Source organism: Geotrypetes seraphini, chromosome 5 (genome assembly GCF_902459505.1).
Source record: "Geotrypetes seraphini chromosome 5, aGeoSer1.1, whole genome shotgun sequence".
Classification (NCBI taxonomy): Eukaryota; Metazoa; Chordata; class Amphibia; order Gymnophiona; family Dermophiidae; genus Geotrypetes; species Geotrypetes seraphini.
In genome coordinates this window covers 118,906,601-118,923,846 of record NC_047088.1, presented here as the reverse complement: position 1 = coordinate 118,923,846, position 17,246 = coordinate 118,906,601, and the positions used below count along the sequence as shown (strand labels likewise).

General features: G+C 42.6%; 1 protein-coding gene and 1 long non-coding RNA gene across 8 annotated transcripts in view; one reads left to right on the top strand and one right to left on the bottom strand.

The window, feature by feature from the left end:
• The window catches only part of LOC117361404, an 80,318-nt gene extending 65,988 nt beyond the window's left edge, over positions 1–14,330 (top strand). The window contains exons 2-3 of the long non-coding RNA XR_004539644.1: positions 13,609–13,637; positions 13,744–14,330. This is a non-coding gene — a long non-coding RNA (uncharacterized LOC117361404). The remainder of the gene's footprint in view (positions 1–13,608; positions 13,638–13,743) is intronic.
• The window catches only part of COL6A3 (collagen type VI alpha 3 chain), a 1,265,605-nt gene that overhangs the window by 789,568 nt on the left and 458,791 nt on the right, over positions 1–17,246 (bottom strand). For all 7 annotated transcript variants that reach the window (XM_033946673.1, XM_033946674.1, XM_033946675.1 and 4 more), the window contains 2 exons: positions 14,360–14,413; positions 14,025–14,096 (listed from right to left, as the gene is read on the bottom strand). In XM_033946673.1, the coding sequence (XP_033802564.1) occupies positions 14,025–14,096; positions 14,360–14,413 (126 nt within the window). The remainder of the gene's footprint in view (positions 1–14,024; positions 14,097–14,359; positions 14,414–17,246) is intronic.

Below are 17,246 nucleotides of genomic sequence, written 5' to 3'. Positions count from 1 at the left end.
CCCACGCTGCTCCTTGTGACCCTTGGCAAGTCACTTAATCCTCCACTGCCCCACCAGGACAGATAGGGAAAATGCTTGAAGTACCTGTATATAAACTACTTTGAATGTTGTTGTAAATCTACAAAAGTCCCAATCCCTTCCCCTTCCCTTGATATTATCTGGGTAAATGTAATATCAGGGCATGCTAGGGAGGTAAAGTTCCTTGATGAAATCAAGGACTGGTTTATAAAGCAGCTCATTCAGGAGCCAACAAGAGGAAGAACAATTCTAGAGTCCTTAGTGGAGTGCATGATCTGGTGCTGGGGCCACTTGATAACAGTGATCATAACATGAACAGATTTGACATAATCTCTGAAATAAGTAACATAGAAACATAGAAATAGACGGCAGATAAGGGCCACGGCCCATCAAGTCTGCCCATCCCAATGACCCTCCCTATCTATCTTTGCGGATAGATCCCACATGTCAATCCCATTTGGCCTTAAAATCTGGCACGCTGCTGGCCTCAATAACCTGAAGTGGAAGACTATTCCAGCGATCAACCACCCTTTCAGTGAAGAAGAACTTCCTAGTGTCACGCCCCTGATTTTCCACAGATGCCCCCTTGTTGCTGCGGGACCCTTGAAAAAGAAGATATCTTCTTCCACCTCGATGCGGCCCGTGAGATACTTGAATGTCTCGATCATATCTCCCCTCTCTCTACGTTCCTCGAGTGAGTAGAGCTGTAACTTCCCTAACCGCTCCTCGTATGGGAGATCCTTGAGTCCTGAGACCATCCTGGTGGCCATTCTCTGGACTGATTCCAGTCTCAGCACATCCTTGCGGTAATGTGGCCTTCAGAATTGCACACAGTACTCTAGGTGTGGTCTCACCATGGATCTATACAATGGCATAATGACTTCAGGTTTACGGCTGACGAAACTTCTGCGTATGCAACCTATGATTTGCCTTGCTTTGGATGAAGCTTGCTCCACTTGATTTGAAGACTTCATGTCTTCACTGACAATCACCCCTAAGTCTCTTTCTGCTTCAGTTCTTGTCAGGATCTCGCCATTTAGGGTGTAAGTCTTGCATGGATTTTGGCTTCCCAGGTGCATGACTTTGCATTTTTTGGCATTGAAACTGAGTTGCCAGGACCTAGACCAGCGCTCCAGTAGAAGTAGGTCATGCATCATATCGTCTGCCATTGAATTTTTGTCTGTTGTGCTTTTGCTCACTACATTGCTTAGTTTGGCATCATCGGCGAATAATGTACCTCGGAGCCCACAAAGGAAATCCAATAAGTTAGCATTTAAATTCCAAAAAGTAGACTTTGATAAAATGAGAAGAATGGTTATAAAAAAAACTTAACAACCTTAGAGAACCAACTTCAAAGGTAAAAAATTTACATTAGGTGTGGATGCTGTTCAAAAATACCATCCCGGAAGCTCAGACCATATGCCATGGGGCCAATATTCAGAGTAATTTAAGTGGGTGAGAAATTTTCCTGCCCGCTTAAATCACTTCTGGCCACCTACATCCCACAATGTCAGTTCTGGACCCGTGCCCATCCACCACACTGCTAGCTACTAATGAAGCCTTCCTGAACTCCATTGTATCGCTAATTAACGAGTCCCTATAATCAGACATAATACCTCAGAGCTGGAAATCTGCTGTAGTAAGACCTCTCCTGAAAAAAAAAAACATCATGGACCTGGACAATCCAAGTAGCTATAGACCAGTTTCAAACCTTCCATTTGTCTCAAAAGTACTAGAAAAGATAGTACTCACACAACTGCGAGACTTCATGGAAACAAACATCATCCTTTCCAACTTCCAATCAGGATTCAGGAAGCACCACAGCACAGAAATGGTGCTTCTAGATATCGTAGATGACAGCTGGAAAATCCTTGACAAGGGCAAAGATGCATTGCTAGTACTATTGGACCTGAGTGCTGCCTTCAATACTATTGATCACCCACTTCTCCTATCCAGAATACATTCTATCGGAATCTGTGATGTCACACTGGCATGGTTCTCCTCCTTCTTAAAAGAAAGATCTCAAAAAGTATTACTAGGACCCTCCTCTCTGCTACGGAGTACCCCAGGGTGCATTGCTATCCCCACTGCTCTTCAGCCTGTAGGTCAAACCAGTTCTCGACATTGCAGAAAAATATCAAATCAAAATCCACTCTTACGCAGAAGACATACAGTTCTACCTCCCCAGAGGTCAACACCGAAACACACAAATCAAAAAACTTCATTGTGCCTAACTGTGTCATTCAACAACTCTACTTCTAAAAATTTTTCAAGAACTCAAGGTTCCATTCTCTCATCACTCTTGCTTAATATCTTTCTTGCACACTTGATGATCCTCTGCCAATCTATCAGTTTTAACATATTTGCTTACGCCGATAATATTCAGCTTTTACACCCATTGGATACTATTGCCTAACTGATTTTGCTGAGCTAAAAAAGAGAACTACAATGATATAACCTACTGAAACCCAAGTTTACCTTTTCCAGACAGTAGTTCACAGGTTGCTGTGAAAAATTATCTTTAATGCTGAGCTTCTACAACCTCTCTCTTAGAAACAGGCTTACTGAGGGTTAGGCACTAGGTCAGCATTCCTCCCCTCAAGGATCACCTGTGGAATGTAATCTCTTAAGAAAGTCTTCAGAGTTAAGTCTCCTTTCTGTCTCTGTACAGTGCTGCAAATGTCTGGTAGTGCTCTAGAAATAACAGGGATTGGGAGTGGCCTTGTGGTTAGAGCTACAGCCTCAGCACCCTGAGGTTGTGGGTTCAAACCCTATGCTGCACTTTGTGACCTTGGGTAAGTCACTCAATCCTCCATTGCCTCAGGTACGTTAGATAGATTGTGAGCCCACCAGGACAGATAGGAAAAATGCTTGAGTACCTGATTGTAAACCATTTAGATAACCATTTAGCCCCAGGTACGTTAGATAGATTGTGAGCCCACCGGGACAGAGAGGGAAAATGCTTGAGTACCTGATTGTAAAACCGCTTAGATAACCTTGATAGGCGGTATATAAAATCCTAATAAACTTGAAACTTGAAACCTTGATAGGCGGTATATAAATACCTAAATGAATATAAATAAATAAATAGTAGTAGTAGTACACTCCTTCCTCAATATTTGTGGGGGTTAGGGGCAGAGCCAGCCCACGAATATTGAAAATTTGCATATAACTTTTGGGCCGGCTCTGACCCACCCTCGCCTCCCTCCTGTCTTCCCCCCAGCATCCCGGACCTTATCTGTTGTCAGTTGAATATTGACTGAATAGATGATTTAAAAAAATTCCTATTGTAGTTGAACTATAATTCATCTTGAAAGGGCATGACCTAAATCAGAATCAAAAACTATAGACAAGACGACGTTGATCTCTTTCATCACATAATGGTAAGTGAATGACTTATTATGCAGTTTTACTAATAGATTATTTTAACATGCTGGATATTGAATGGGGTATCCCTATTGCGGAGTTTTCTAGAAGTAGGGAGATCCTGGATTCTCTACAAGGAAAACTATTTCAACAATTGGTAATGGAATCCACGTGGGAAGGGGTCCTACTAGTCATAGTGCTTACAAACGGGGAAAGTGTTTCTGATGTTACAGTGGGTGATAATCTGGCATCCAGTGATCACTGCATGGTACGGTTTAATATTAAGATGGGTACTGAGAGAGCTCATTCAAAAGTAAAGGTTCTAGACTTTTAAAAAACTAATTTTGTTTGGATGGGGGTTACATCAAAGAATTGTTGTCTAGATGGGAACGTCTGTAGGGAGTAGAAGTGCAGTGGGCAAAACTGAAAGGAGTTATTTTAAGGGCAATAATCCTTTTTGTGAGGCAAGTAAGTAAAAGTAAGAGGAAAAGAAGGCTACTTTGGTTCTCAAAAGTAGTACCTGAGAAGGTAAGGAATAAGAAGTTAGCTTTCATAAACTACAAAAGATTGCAGGAAGAGGAAGACAGGCAAAAATATCTGGAGAAGTTAAAAGAGAAGCTAGTCATGTAGTCAGGAAAGCAAAGATGCAAATGGAAGAAAAAAAATAGCTTGCACAGTATAACATGGAAACAAGACATTTTTTACATATATCAGAGATGGAAAGAAGTGCGAAAGTGGCATTGTGAGACTTAAAGGTAAAGGTGAAAATATGTAGAATTGCTTAACAAATATTCCTGTTCTGTGTTCATGGCTGAAGCTCCAGAAGGAGTGGTAGACTCAGATCAATTTTCAGAGGGTTGTGATTGTGAAAAGCTAGCTAAATTAAAGGTAGACAAAGCGAAAGGGCCATATGGTGTACATCCGATGGTGCTGAAGGTACTGATGACTCCAAAGGACTGACCTTTTCAATGCTTCTCTAGAGTCGGGAGTGGTACCGGAGGCCTGGAGAAGGGTGTATGTGCTCCCTCTCCACAAAAGTAGAAGTAGGGAATTACAGATCAGTAAGTTTGAGTTCTGTGGTAAGTAAAATAATGGAAACACTTTTAAAACAGAGAATGGTTTAGTTTCTGTAATCTAGTGGATTACAGGATGGGAGGGAACATGGATTCACTAGAGGTAGGTCTTGTCAGACAAATATGATCAATTTTTTTGACTGGGTGACAAGAGAATTGGATTGAGGGAGTGCAATAGATGTGGTGCATTTAGATTTTAGCAAAGCTTTTGACAGTGTTCCACAGACATCTAATAAATAAACTGAGTACCCTTGGGATGGGTCCCAAAGTGACAGGCTGGGTCAGAGGGTAATGGTCAATGGAGATTGCTCTGAGGAAAGGGATGTTGCCAGTGGTGTGCCTCAAGGTTCTGTTCCTGGCCAGGCTCTTTTTAACATTTTTATGAATGATATTGCTGAAGGGCTGTCAGGTAAAATTTGCTTCTTTGAAGATGATACCAAAATTTACAATAGATTGAACACCTTGGATGGTGTGAATAACATGAAGAAAGACCTGGCGAAGACTGAAGAATGGTCTCAAGTTTGGAAGCTAAAATTTAATGCTAAGAAATGCAAGATCATGTATTTGGGCTGCAAAAACCCGAGGGAATGGTATAGTTTAGGAGTGAAGAACTTATGTGCACGACAGAAGAGCGGAACTTGGGTGTGATTGTATGTGATGATCTTAATGTGGCCTAACAGGTTGAAAAGGTAACGGCAAAAGCTAGAAGGATGCTAGGGTGCATAGGATGAGGCATGGCCAGTAGGAGAAAGGATGTATTGATGCCCTTATATAAGACTCTGATAAGACCTCATTTAGAATATTGTATACAATTCTGGAGACCTAACCTTCAAAAAGATATAAAAAGGAATGAGTTGGTTCAGAGGAAGGTTATAAAATGATGTATGGTCTATATTATAAGGCGTTTGGGGACAGACTTAAAGATCTCAATATGTGTACTTTGGAGGAAAGGCGGGAGAGGGGAGATGATAGAGATATTTAAATACCTACATGGTGTAAATGTGCATGAGTTGAGTCCCTTTCATTTGAAAGGAAGCTCTGGAATGAGAGGGCATATGATGAAATTAAGAGGTGATAGGTTCAGGAGTAATCTTAAGAAATACTTTTTTAAAGAAAGCATGGCAGATGTGTGGAACATTCTCCAGGAAGAGGTGATGGAGACTGTGTTTGAATTAAGAGAGCTTGGGATAGACATGTGGGATCATGTTTCTATGTTTAAATTGCTCAATCTGATTAAGTAGGATCACAGTTAATTATACTGTCCTACTTAATTGTACAGCCTACCTAGTGGCTGAGAAAATAAAGGCGAAAGAGTTGGCGTTCATGAAATATAAAAAAACCCAAGAAGAGGAGAGCAGAAAGGACTACAGGGTGAAACTGAAAGAAGCCAAGAGAGAGATACGTTTGGCAAAGGCACAGGCGGAAGAACAAATGACTAAAAATGTAAAAAAGGGAGATAAAATTTTTTTCAGATATATTAGTGAAAGGAGGAAGATAAAAAATGGAATTGCTAGGCTAAAAGATGCTGGGAACAAATATGTGGAGAGTGATGAGGAGAAAGCAAATGTACTAAACAAATACTTCTGTTCTGTGTTCACAGAAGAAAATCCTGGAGAAGGACCGAGATTGTCTGGCAAAGTTACATGAGAAAATGGAGTAGATTCTGCGCCGTTCACGGAGGAGGGTGTTTATGAGCAACTTGAAAAACTGAAGGTTGACAAAGCGATGGGACCAGATGGGATCCATCCCAGGATACTAAGGGAGCTCAGAGAGGTTCTGGCGAGACCTATTAAAGACTTGTTCAACAAATCTCTGGAGACGGGAGTGATTCCTGGGGATTGGAGGAGAGCGGATGTGGTCCCTATTCATAAAAGTGGTCACAGGGATGAAGCAGGAAACTACAGGCCGGTGAGCCTCACTTCAGTTGTTGGAAAAATAATGGAAGTGTTGCTGAAAGAAAGGATAGTGTACTTCCTTGAATCTAATGGGTTACAGGATCCGAGGCAACATGGCTTTACAAAAGATAAATCGTGCCAAACGAACCTGATTGAATTTTTTGATTGGGTGACCAGAGAGCTGGATTGAGGACATATGCTAGATGTAATTTACTTGGATTTCAGCAAAGCCTTTGATACAGTTCCTCATAGGAGGCTGTTGAACAAACTTGAAGGGCTGAAGTTAGGACCCAAAGTGGTGAAATGGGTCAGAAACTGGCTGTCGGACAGACGCCAGACGGTGGTGGTTAATGGAAGTCGCTCGAAGGAAGGAAAGGTGACTAGTGGAGTCCCTCAGGGTTCGGTGCTGGGGCCAATCCTGTTCAATATGTTTGTGAGTGACATTGCTGAAGGGTTAGAAGGAAAAGTGTGCCTTTTTGCAGATGATACCAAGATTTGTAATAGAGTAGACACCGAAGAGGGAGTGGAAAATATGAAAAAGGATCTGCAAAAGTTAGAGGAATGGTCTAATGCCTGGCAACTAAAATTCAATGCAAAGAAATGCAGAGTAATGCATTTGGGGATTAATAATAGGAAGGAACCGTATATGCTGGGAGGAGAGAAGCTGATATGCACGGACGGGGAGAGGGACCTTGGGGTTATAGTGTCCGAAGATCTAAAGACGAAAAACAGTGTGACAAGGCAGTGGCTGCTGCCAGAAGGATGCTGGGCTGTATAAAGAGAGGCGTAGTCAGTAGAAGGAAGAAGGTGTTGATGCCCCACTTGGAGTATTGTGTTCAGTTTTGGAGACCGTATCTGGCGAAAGACGTAAGAAGACTTGAGGCGCTCCAGAGGATGGCGACGAAAATGATAGGAGGCTTGCGCCAGAAGACGTATGAGGAAAGACTGGAAGCCCTGAATATGTATACCCTAGAGGAAAGGAGAGACAGGGGAGATATGATTCAGACGTTCAAATACTTGAAGGGTATTAACGTAGAACAAAATCTTTTCCAGAGAAAGGAAAATGATAAAACCAGAGGACATAATTTGAGGTTGAGGGGTGGTAGATTCAGGGGCAATGTTAGGAAATTCTACTTTACGGAGAGGGTAGTGGATGCCTGGAATGCGCTCCCGAGAGAGGTGGTGGAGAGTAAAACTGTGACTGAGTTCAAAGAAGCGTGGGATGAACACAGAAGATTTAGAATCGGAAAATAATATTAAATATTGAACTAGGCCAGTTACTGGGCAGACTTGCACAGTCTGTGTATGGCCGTTTGGTGGAGGATGGGCAGGGGAGGGCTTCAATGGCTAGGAGGGTGTAGATGGGCTGGAGTAAGTCTTAACAGAGATTTCGGCAGTTGGAACCCAAGCACAGTACCAGGTAAAGCTTTGGATTCTTGCCCAGAAATAGCTAAGAAGAAAAAATTAAAAAAATAAAAATAAAAATTTAAATTGAATCAGATTGGGCAGACTGGATGGACCATTTGGGTCTTTATCTGCCGTCATCTACTATGTTACTATGTTACTATGTACTTAAAATCAAGTAAAGTTATATGGATTGTACTAATTATTCTCCATCTAACTGTGAACCCCCCCCCCCCCCCAAAGAATGCCTCTTCTGCAGAGCAATGAGCTAGAGATTCTTCTAGAGGCCACTAAGAACTCTAAGTGAGTGGAGATGGAGGACCCAGCCTAAAAGAGACAGGGTAGTAAAGGGTGTGTGCTGAGAAAGAGACCAAGTACTGAGGGAGACTCCTGGAAGTATCAGCAGCATGTGGGTGAGTATCTGAGTGGGACTGCCAGAGTGCAAAACTATGGATTGTATTTCAGCTTGGTAGAAGTAGCTCCGATCTGAGAAAAGAGGGTGGGACATGGAACGACTCACCAAGAGATGAATCAAGGGGTTCTTGTACCCTAGGACAGTTGCCAGGAGGGGACAGAATAAAGACTATGTAGATAACAATCTCAGTTTGGAATAAAGAGAGTGCATAGTACTCTGCTTACTGCAAAGCCTAGATTGAGGGTTTCAGCTTGGTGCAAAAGAAGTGGCCTGGGCTGAGAAAAGAGGATGAAACCTGCAGCGCCTTACTGCAGCGAATGAAAATGATTTGTTGTGAAGAGATTGGGAACACAGAAAGGATTGATTTAAAAGACAGTATTAGAATCATGACACAGAATCTGATTTGAATGCCTTTTGTAAATAGTTTGAAAGTTTGAAATAGCAACCTGGATTTTCAAGTACAGTTAACCTTATTAATTTTCATGTTTCAAGTTTCAAGTTTATTGGCTTTTAATATACCGACCATCAGCAAGTATCTGGCCGGTTTACAATAAAAAATTTGAAGGAAAAATAAATAGATAGTTTAAAAATAATCGAGGTTTACACTGAGGACATTAACTAGACAAACTTGAAAGTGAGGGGAAAATGGGAAGGATGGGGGGAAAGTTACATGTTGAAAGAAGAAAGGAGAAAGAGGGAAGAGGGTAAAACAAATAGGGTGGGGGTCGCTTTATAAAAGCGGTTGGTTAAATGTAAAAAGGAAGAGAAAAAAAAAGATGAAGAATGGAGAGAAGGAGAGAAGGAAGAAAAGAAACTATATGTAATTAAAGGAAGATCTAAATACAGGAAAAAGCATCGCTAAATAAGAAGGTCTTCAAACTTATCTTAAATTTGTTGAGTTGATTTTCGGATCGGAGTAGTTGTGGCAGAGCATTCCACAGTGTGGGAGCTACTACTGCAAAGTTTATTTTCCTAGAATAAATCTTTTATAGTAGGAATTGACAAGAGTTTCTGATTTGCTGACCTTAGGAGACATATTGAGCGGTGTGGGATGAGAAGCTTGTCTAGATATGAGGGCAGGTGAGAAAGTCTGATTTTAAAAGTAAGCAGAATGGTTTTATAAGTGATACGGTGTGTAATGGGGAGCCAGTGTGCTTCCTTCAGAAGAGGGGTAACATGGTCAAATTTCCTGGCTTTATAGATGAGTTTTATTGCTGTGTTTTGAATTAGTTGTAAACATCGAATTTCTTTTTGAGGAAGTCCGTTGTAGAGAGAGTTGCAGTAATCGAGGTGGGAGATAACTAGAGAATGAATTAGAATTTTGATCACATCTGTCTCAAGGATCGAAGTTAAAGAGCGGATAAGTCGAAGTTTGAAAAAGCAAATCTTTGCGACCGAGCTGATGTGATCGTGAAAAGTGAGATCTTTATCGATGATAACTCCTAGTAATTTTATTTTTGGCTCTATTTTTATAGGAATGGATTTGATGGAAATTTTTCCTGATAAAGTCTCACTGTTGTTAATTGGAAGTAGGAGACCACAGGATTTGTCAATATTGAGGGAGAGTTTTATTTGTGTAAAGCCAGTCACTAATTGTATCAAGTTTATTGTTAATAATGTTTATTTCTGAGATGTTTGAGGTATTGATAGGATGAATAGTCTAATACACAGTTCTTCAACCGCCGGTCCGCGGACCGGTGTCGGTCCGCAAAAAAATCTTGCCGGTCCGCAAAGGATTCGGTCCCCGCAGCAACAAAAGGCCGGCGTCAGCTGACTTGCAACTTCCTGTTGCAGTCGCTGTGCCGGGACTCCTGCCTTCCACCGCGTTTGCCTCTTGCCTTGTCTCCTCACCTCCAGACCACCAGCGGCAGCTCTGTTTGCTTTTAACTTCGGCACAGAGCTGCTCCTAAGCAGTAATTTAGCGTGGTTTCATGAGGCAGCCTCGGGACCTTTGCTAAGCCAGCCCACATCGCATCATCGAAGCGGGCCGGCCTAGCAAAGGCCCCGAGGCTGCCTCATGAAACCGCTTTAGGGGCAGCTCTGTGCCGAAGTTAAAAGTACACAGAGCTGCCGCTGGTGGTCTGGACTCTTGGGCCGCTGAAGGAGGGCAAAGAGCAGCTTCCTGGAGGTCTCACTTCCTCTCGCCTTTGCAGGTCCCTTTTTTTTTTCCTTCAAATGGCAACGGGCCCCAGCATCGACATCAATCAAGTAAGTTCCACTGTTCCTTGCAAGCGGTTCTGCTCAGCCAAAGCTTCCCCTCTGACATGAGCCACCCTCAGGGGAAAGAAAGTGACCCGCAAAGGTGAGGGGAAGGGGGGCAGATGATGGAAGTTGGGGGGGGATAGAGAGAAAAGGGGCAGATGATGAAATGGAGGAGATGAGAGAGAGAGAAGGGGACAGATGATGGAAGTGGGAAGAAGGGAAAGAGAGCAGAAAGCAGATGGATGTCAGTTGAGAGGGGAGAGCAGATGCTGAATGGAAGTGGGGAAAGAACACATACTGGATGGAAGGAGGAGATAAATAAAAGGGGAAGAAAATAGTAAGATAATGGAGGGGTGAGGGAAAGGGGTGACAAGCTGTGAGTAGACACAGTGAAAAGAGGGAAACGGGACTAAATAGTAAGAAAGAATTTAATTTAGATGGAGGCAGAAAATAGAGAAGGAAGACCAGAGAAGAAAAGGGAAGAGAGAGCAGAGAATGATATCAGATCTGAGTGAAGGAAATGAGAAGAGAGAGATGCTAAAAACCACAGGGGGGAGGGAAGGACAGAGATGCCAGACCATGAGGGGGGGGGCAGAAGGAGAGATGGCAGGGAAAGACAGACAGTGAATGGAAGGGGCAGATGCTGGACTGAAGAGACAGAGATGGTTATCATGCCACTGTACTGGGCCATGGTACGCGTGAGTGGACTGCTGGTCATGATGGACCTCTGGTCTGACCCAGCAGTGGCAATTCTTATGTTCTTAGGGCAGACATGGCTGGAAGAGAGTGAAAAGGCAATGATAGCAGAAACCAGAGACGACAAAAGGTAGAAAAAAATAATTTTATTTCTATCTTGTGATTCAAATATATCAGATTTGAAATATGTATCTTGCTAGACATAACTGGGGAGTGCAAAGCCCAGACAGTGCTTCTTTAGCTTCCAGCTGGCTTAGGGCTCTCTCTGACCAGGGGGCAGTTGCCCTAGTTCCACTCCCCTAACACCATTCCTGTCATGTGTGACTGTGGTATTCTGTTACATGATATTTGTGTAGCATTCTGTAATAATTTGGCTTATTCAGTTTTCTTGATAGTAGAGGGGATATATGTGAAGGGGAGGGGAGACAGGGGTTTTGTTGATCTTTGCCCTGTATTATTTGTATTTATAAAATGACAATTATATAGAATATTGTTTCGTTTTATACTTTAATAAAATATGTTCAATATAAAATCATAACTATTTGAGGCTTGTGCGGATGGGATCAGATGGTTTGTGGGACCGAGCTCGCGGGGACGGGGCGGCGATGATTTTTTTAAAAAAAATTTCAGTCTTAGTAGTTTGCCGGTCCACGAAATAATTATTTTATTTCTGCCGGTCCATAGGTGTAAAAAGGTTGAAGAACACTGGTCTAATAGATCCTGGCACTGTCATCTGGAAAAAGGGACACTGGATCATCTGTTGTTCTATTGTCCCTTGATACTCAATTTTTGGAAGTCTATATGGGGTAAAATCAATATGATATTGGAAGTTTCAATTCCTTTATCATGCGACATAGTATTATTCGGGACTCTGTTAAAACCCAAGGAGCTCATAATCAAAAAAACACAAACGTCTATAAAGTGGCCTAAATGGGTACTTGGACGATCAAAAAGCCTGATTGTCCAAGTACCCATAATCAAAGCTGGTTTTAGATGTATCTAAAACCAGCTTAGGCCTTTCTCCTGCCTCTAAACACATAGAGTGAAAAGAGGCATTTTTAGAGGAGGGGAAAGGGCGGGAGGTGGGCCGACCTACACCTAGGCATACAGCAGGTATAACCAAAAAGTTTAGGCAGGTTGTCTAGTCAGCACTTATACGTTTTGACTTAGACTAAGTCAAAACAGGTATAAGTGCCGAAAAAGGGGCTGCTGAGCTGATCACTGCAGCTCAGTGGCCCCAGCAACCTGCCTACCGCCTACTGACACTATCACTGCAGGAGAGATGGCTCATCTCTCCTGCTATGATGGTAATCGCCCACCCCCTTCCAAACTGCAGCACTTGGGGGTGAGCATCAAGGCAGGGAATCTCCCCTGCCGGCGATCCTCACCCCGAAGTGCCACGGTTCGGAGGGGGGTGGGCCATCACCCTCGCAGCAGGAGAGATGAGCTATCTCTCCTGCAGCGATCAGCCCTCCCCCGTGACACGATCGGGACAAGAGGGAGCCCAAGCCCTCTTGCCCCTAGCACCCCCCCTGCCAATTACGATTGGGCAGGAGGGAGCCCAAGCCCCCCTGCCCAGACGAACCCCCCTACCCCCCAGGCCCTGCTGCCCCGACGCAACTCCCCCATGAACGCACCCCGAACCTCTGATCGGCCCCCTCCTGCTGACCCGCGAGACCCCGCCGACACCCCCCCACCCCCAATCCCGCTCCCCGTATCTTAAATTCATTGGCCGGATGGGTGCCAAGCCCGTCCGTCTGGCAGGCCAGCAATCTGTTGAATGGTTGGTCTTAGGGCCTGATTGGCCCAGGCGGCTCAAACCCCACCAACAGGTGGGGCCTGAGGTGCCTGGGCCAACCAGAATAGGCCCAGTAGCTTTAGACCCCTCCTGTGGCCTAAATCACTAAATGCTCTAACACTCATAGGAATTCTATGAGTGTTGGAGTAGTCAGAGCATTTAGCACTCCTAGCTGCAATAGAAATCTCTACCGCAGCTTTACAAAAGGAGGGGATAATTAGTTAAAATTTGTTTCTAATATTGCTGAGTAGGGGTAGGTATTGTTGCAGCATATGTTGTTATTTAAAAGATATTTTTCAATATTCCACAATTTTAATCATATATTTGTTGAAGATGGGAAGGTAAGCGTGGGAAACATTGCATTGATTTGAATGAATTTTGGTGATATATGAGATTGGTTTGAAAACTCTGGTAAAAAAGCAAGTTAAACAACGTAGTCTCCATTAAAGGCTATCCCTCTTTTAGAAAACCATGCAAGAGTTTTTTAGTACCAGCTGGCGCGCTGAATGCTCTGCGCTGCTCCAATGCCCATAGGAACTCTATGACTGTTGGAGCAGTGCAGAGCATTCATCACACCGGCCAGCACACAAAAACTCTTGTGCAGTTTTGTAAAAAAAAGGGGGGGGGGGTTAGTCCAGCATGTTTCCAGTTTTTTCGTATCATAGGAAAAATAGCTTACGAAGTTAACCATATAAATAATTTTGAATGTCAATTTCTGTCTTTCCACTATTCAATTTGTAGGAAAAAAGAAAATCCAATGTAACTAAAAAGTGAGTATGCACACCTTTTCTGCTTCATGTGACATCTCATTCCCTTCAAGCATATTCACGCATCTGTTTAATGATGCAACTGTCTATTTTGATAACATTCTCACAGAATGGTCTCTGGAACGACCTTACTATCCCGTTGTGGAACCTGGGCTCAATCCAACTATTCTGCAAGCAACTGAAAACTTGGCTCTTCTCTAACATGTAATTCTATTTTCTCCCTTACTCTTCCATTCTATATATAAGCTCATGTAAACCTTTTCCTTTCTCTTCTTATATTTTAAGTTCTTGTAAACCGTGCCGAGCTCCACTTCCGTGGAGAGGATGCGGTATAAACTTAAGGTTTAGTTTAGTTTAGTTAGAATGAAAATAAGTGAGAAAATGCCATACCTTGCTTCCTCTTTGACCAGGACATCCTTGAAATCCCTGAGTTCCATTAAGACCTGGTGGCCCTCGCTCACCCTAATTTAGGGAAAAATGTATTCTTAGTCAGTATGCATTACCTCAAAATTCTGTATTTTGTATTAAAGTTTATGGGTTGTGGAACGAATCATCTGAGTTTCCATTATTTCCTATGGGGAAATTTGCTTTGATATATGAGTGCTTTGGATTACAAGCATGCTTCTGGAACGAATTATGCTCACAAACCAAAGTTTTACTGTACTTTATGTTCTGTGTAGTGCTGACAATTGCATAATAAAATGAAACAGAAATATCATACTTACAACTCCACCTTCTTCACCTGGGAAACCTCTGTGACCCTTCTCACCTGGTGGCCCCTAGAAAACAGCATAGTTTTTAAATATACACAGTTGTCCACATATACAGTAACACATTATTTCATACTGAATTACTTCCCAAGAAGCTTGTTTTAAATTGCTTGGAAGTCTGAGTGAAACTTCCCTTCTGTTTTATTGCTCTGTAGTGAGCTAGATTTTTGTTCAATACATTATAAATCCCTTTCCCACACATTTTTTCCATCCCTTTGTTTGTATACTATCTACTTAAAAATTGCTTCCAAAGCCGGAAGGCAAGTCTCATCTCTGATACTCATCTCTTCAGTATGGGAGCAAGTTATTTATGTCAGCAGGTAGCAAATTTTCACCGAATTAATTAAGGCCCCCTTTTATCAAGTGGCATTAGGTTGTTTTTTTTATTGCCAATTCTACGAGTGTCAGAGCTTTTACTACAGTGGCCAGCGATAAAAAAAAACCTTAACGTGGTGTGATAAAAGGGGGCTTAAATAACTGGAACAAACAATTGGAACAAAGCGCAAATTCTCTACATTCCGCAGATATCCAAAGGAAGGAAAAATAAGAACAAAGGAGAACCAGCTTGGCTAACTAAAGGGGTGAAGGAAGCGGTAAGAGAAGAGGAACTCGTTTAAAAAATGGAAATGCGAATGAACAATGGAGGCCTGGAACAGTCACAAGGTCGACCACAAGAAGTGTCACAAGGTGGTAAGAGACACCAAAAAGGCCTATGAGGAAAAGATAGCGCAAGAAGCCAAAAACTTCAAGCCCTTTTTTAGATACATAAAAGGGAAAAAACCAGCAAAGGAGGCAGTGGGCCCTCTCGATGACCAAGGAATAAAAAGGGTGTATCAAGGAAGACAAACGGATTGCGGATAGGCTAAATTTATTCTTCGCATCTGTCTTTACCGAGGAGGACACTGCATCAATGCCCGAACCAGGGAAAGTATTCAGGGGAGAAATTGAGGATAGCCTCATCACAGTGGATGTGGACTTGGACATGATATATTATCAGATCGACAGACTAAGAAGTGACAAGTCCCCTGGACCGGATGGAATTCACCCGAGAGTGCTAAAGGAACTTAAGATAAAAATCGGAGAGCTTTTACAAACCCTAGCTAACTTGTCAATTAGAACCGGGAGAATACCAGATGACTGGAAGATAGCAAATGTCATTCCAATCTTCAAAAAAGGATCAAGAGGAGAACCGGGCAACTATAGACCTGTGAATCTTAAGTCGGTTCCTGGGAAGATGGTTGAAGCATTAATCAAGGATAGCATAGTACAACACCTGGAGAATCACGGCCTGAGAGCTAGTCAACACAGCTTCAGGAAGGGGAATTCATGCCTGATGAATTTACTTCAATTTTTTGAGAAGGTGAACAAACAAATCGATAGCAGAGACACGGTGGATATAATATACTTGGACTTCCAGAAGGCGTTCGACAAGATTCTACACGCTAGGTTTCTGAGGAAACTACAAAGCCATGGGATTGAAGGGGATATACTAAGATGGATAGAAAATTGGCTGGAGAACAGATTGCAGAGGGTAGGCATAAATGGGAAGTTCTCGGACTGGGAAAAGGTGACAAGCGGTGTGCCCCAGGGCTCAGTTCTTGGACCAATATTATTCAACATATTCATAAATGACCTGGAAGAGGAAACTACGAGTAATATAATCAAGTTCGCAGATGACACGAAACTATGTCGATCAGTTGGATCACAAAAGGACATTGAAGAACTCCAGAGAGATCTGAACCAGTTAGAGAAATGGGTGGAAAAGTGGCAGATGAAGTTTAATATAGACAAATGCAAAGTGATGCATCTGGGTACGAAAAACAAGGAACATGATTATAAAATGTTAGGTGTGACATTGGGCAAGAGCGAACAAGAAAGGGACCTGGGAGTACTAATAGACAGGACCCTGAAGCCATTGGCACAATGTGCAGTGGCGGCAAAAAAAGCGAACAGGATGTTGGGCATGATAAAGAAGGGTATTACGAGTAGATCGGTGCACGTCATAATGCCGCTTTACAGAGCAATGGTCAGACCACACCTGGAGTACTGTGTCCAACACTGGTCTCCTTACCTAAAGAAGGATATAACCCTGTTGGAGAGGGTGCAGAGACGAGCCACAAAGCTAGTAAAAGGTATGGGAAATTGAGCTACAAAGAATGCCTCGGAAAACTAAGCTTGTTCACCCTTGAGAAGAGAAGACTGAGAGGGGATATGATAGAGACTTTTAAAATACTAAAAGGTTTCGACAAAATAGAGCAAGAAGCATCATTATTGACGTTGTCAAATGTGACTCGAATGAGAGGTCATAGAATGAAATTGAGGGGCGACAGGCCCAGGACTAATGTCCGAAAGTTCTGTTTTACACAGCGAGTGGTGGACGCTTGGAATGCTCTCCCGGAGGAGATAGTGATGGAAACCTCCATTATGGGATTCAAGTGCAAGTTGGATGCACACCTCCTTGCAAATCACATTGAGGGATACGGGAAAATAAGGTCTTCATCAGGGAACACCTAGGTCTTAAACAGGGAACACCTGGATTAATCTCCGCGTGTGCGGGTCACCGGACTAGATGGACCAAAGGTCTGATTCGGTGAAGAAGTTTGATCATGTGACTCCTTTACTTCAAAAAGCTCATTGGCTTCAAGTGTCTCATCGTATTCTATATAAATTATGTTTGCTTACATTCAAATCTCTCATATTTAAAACTTCAGCTTTTATTTATAAAGCACTGATACCATATAATTCTTCTAGATTATTGAGATCAAATGACCAACATTTATTGGTCATTCCCTCTCTTAAAATTATCAATACTCGACGGCAATTTATCTTGGAATTCACTCCC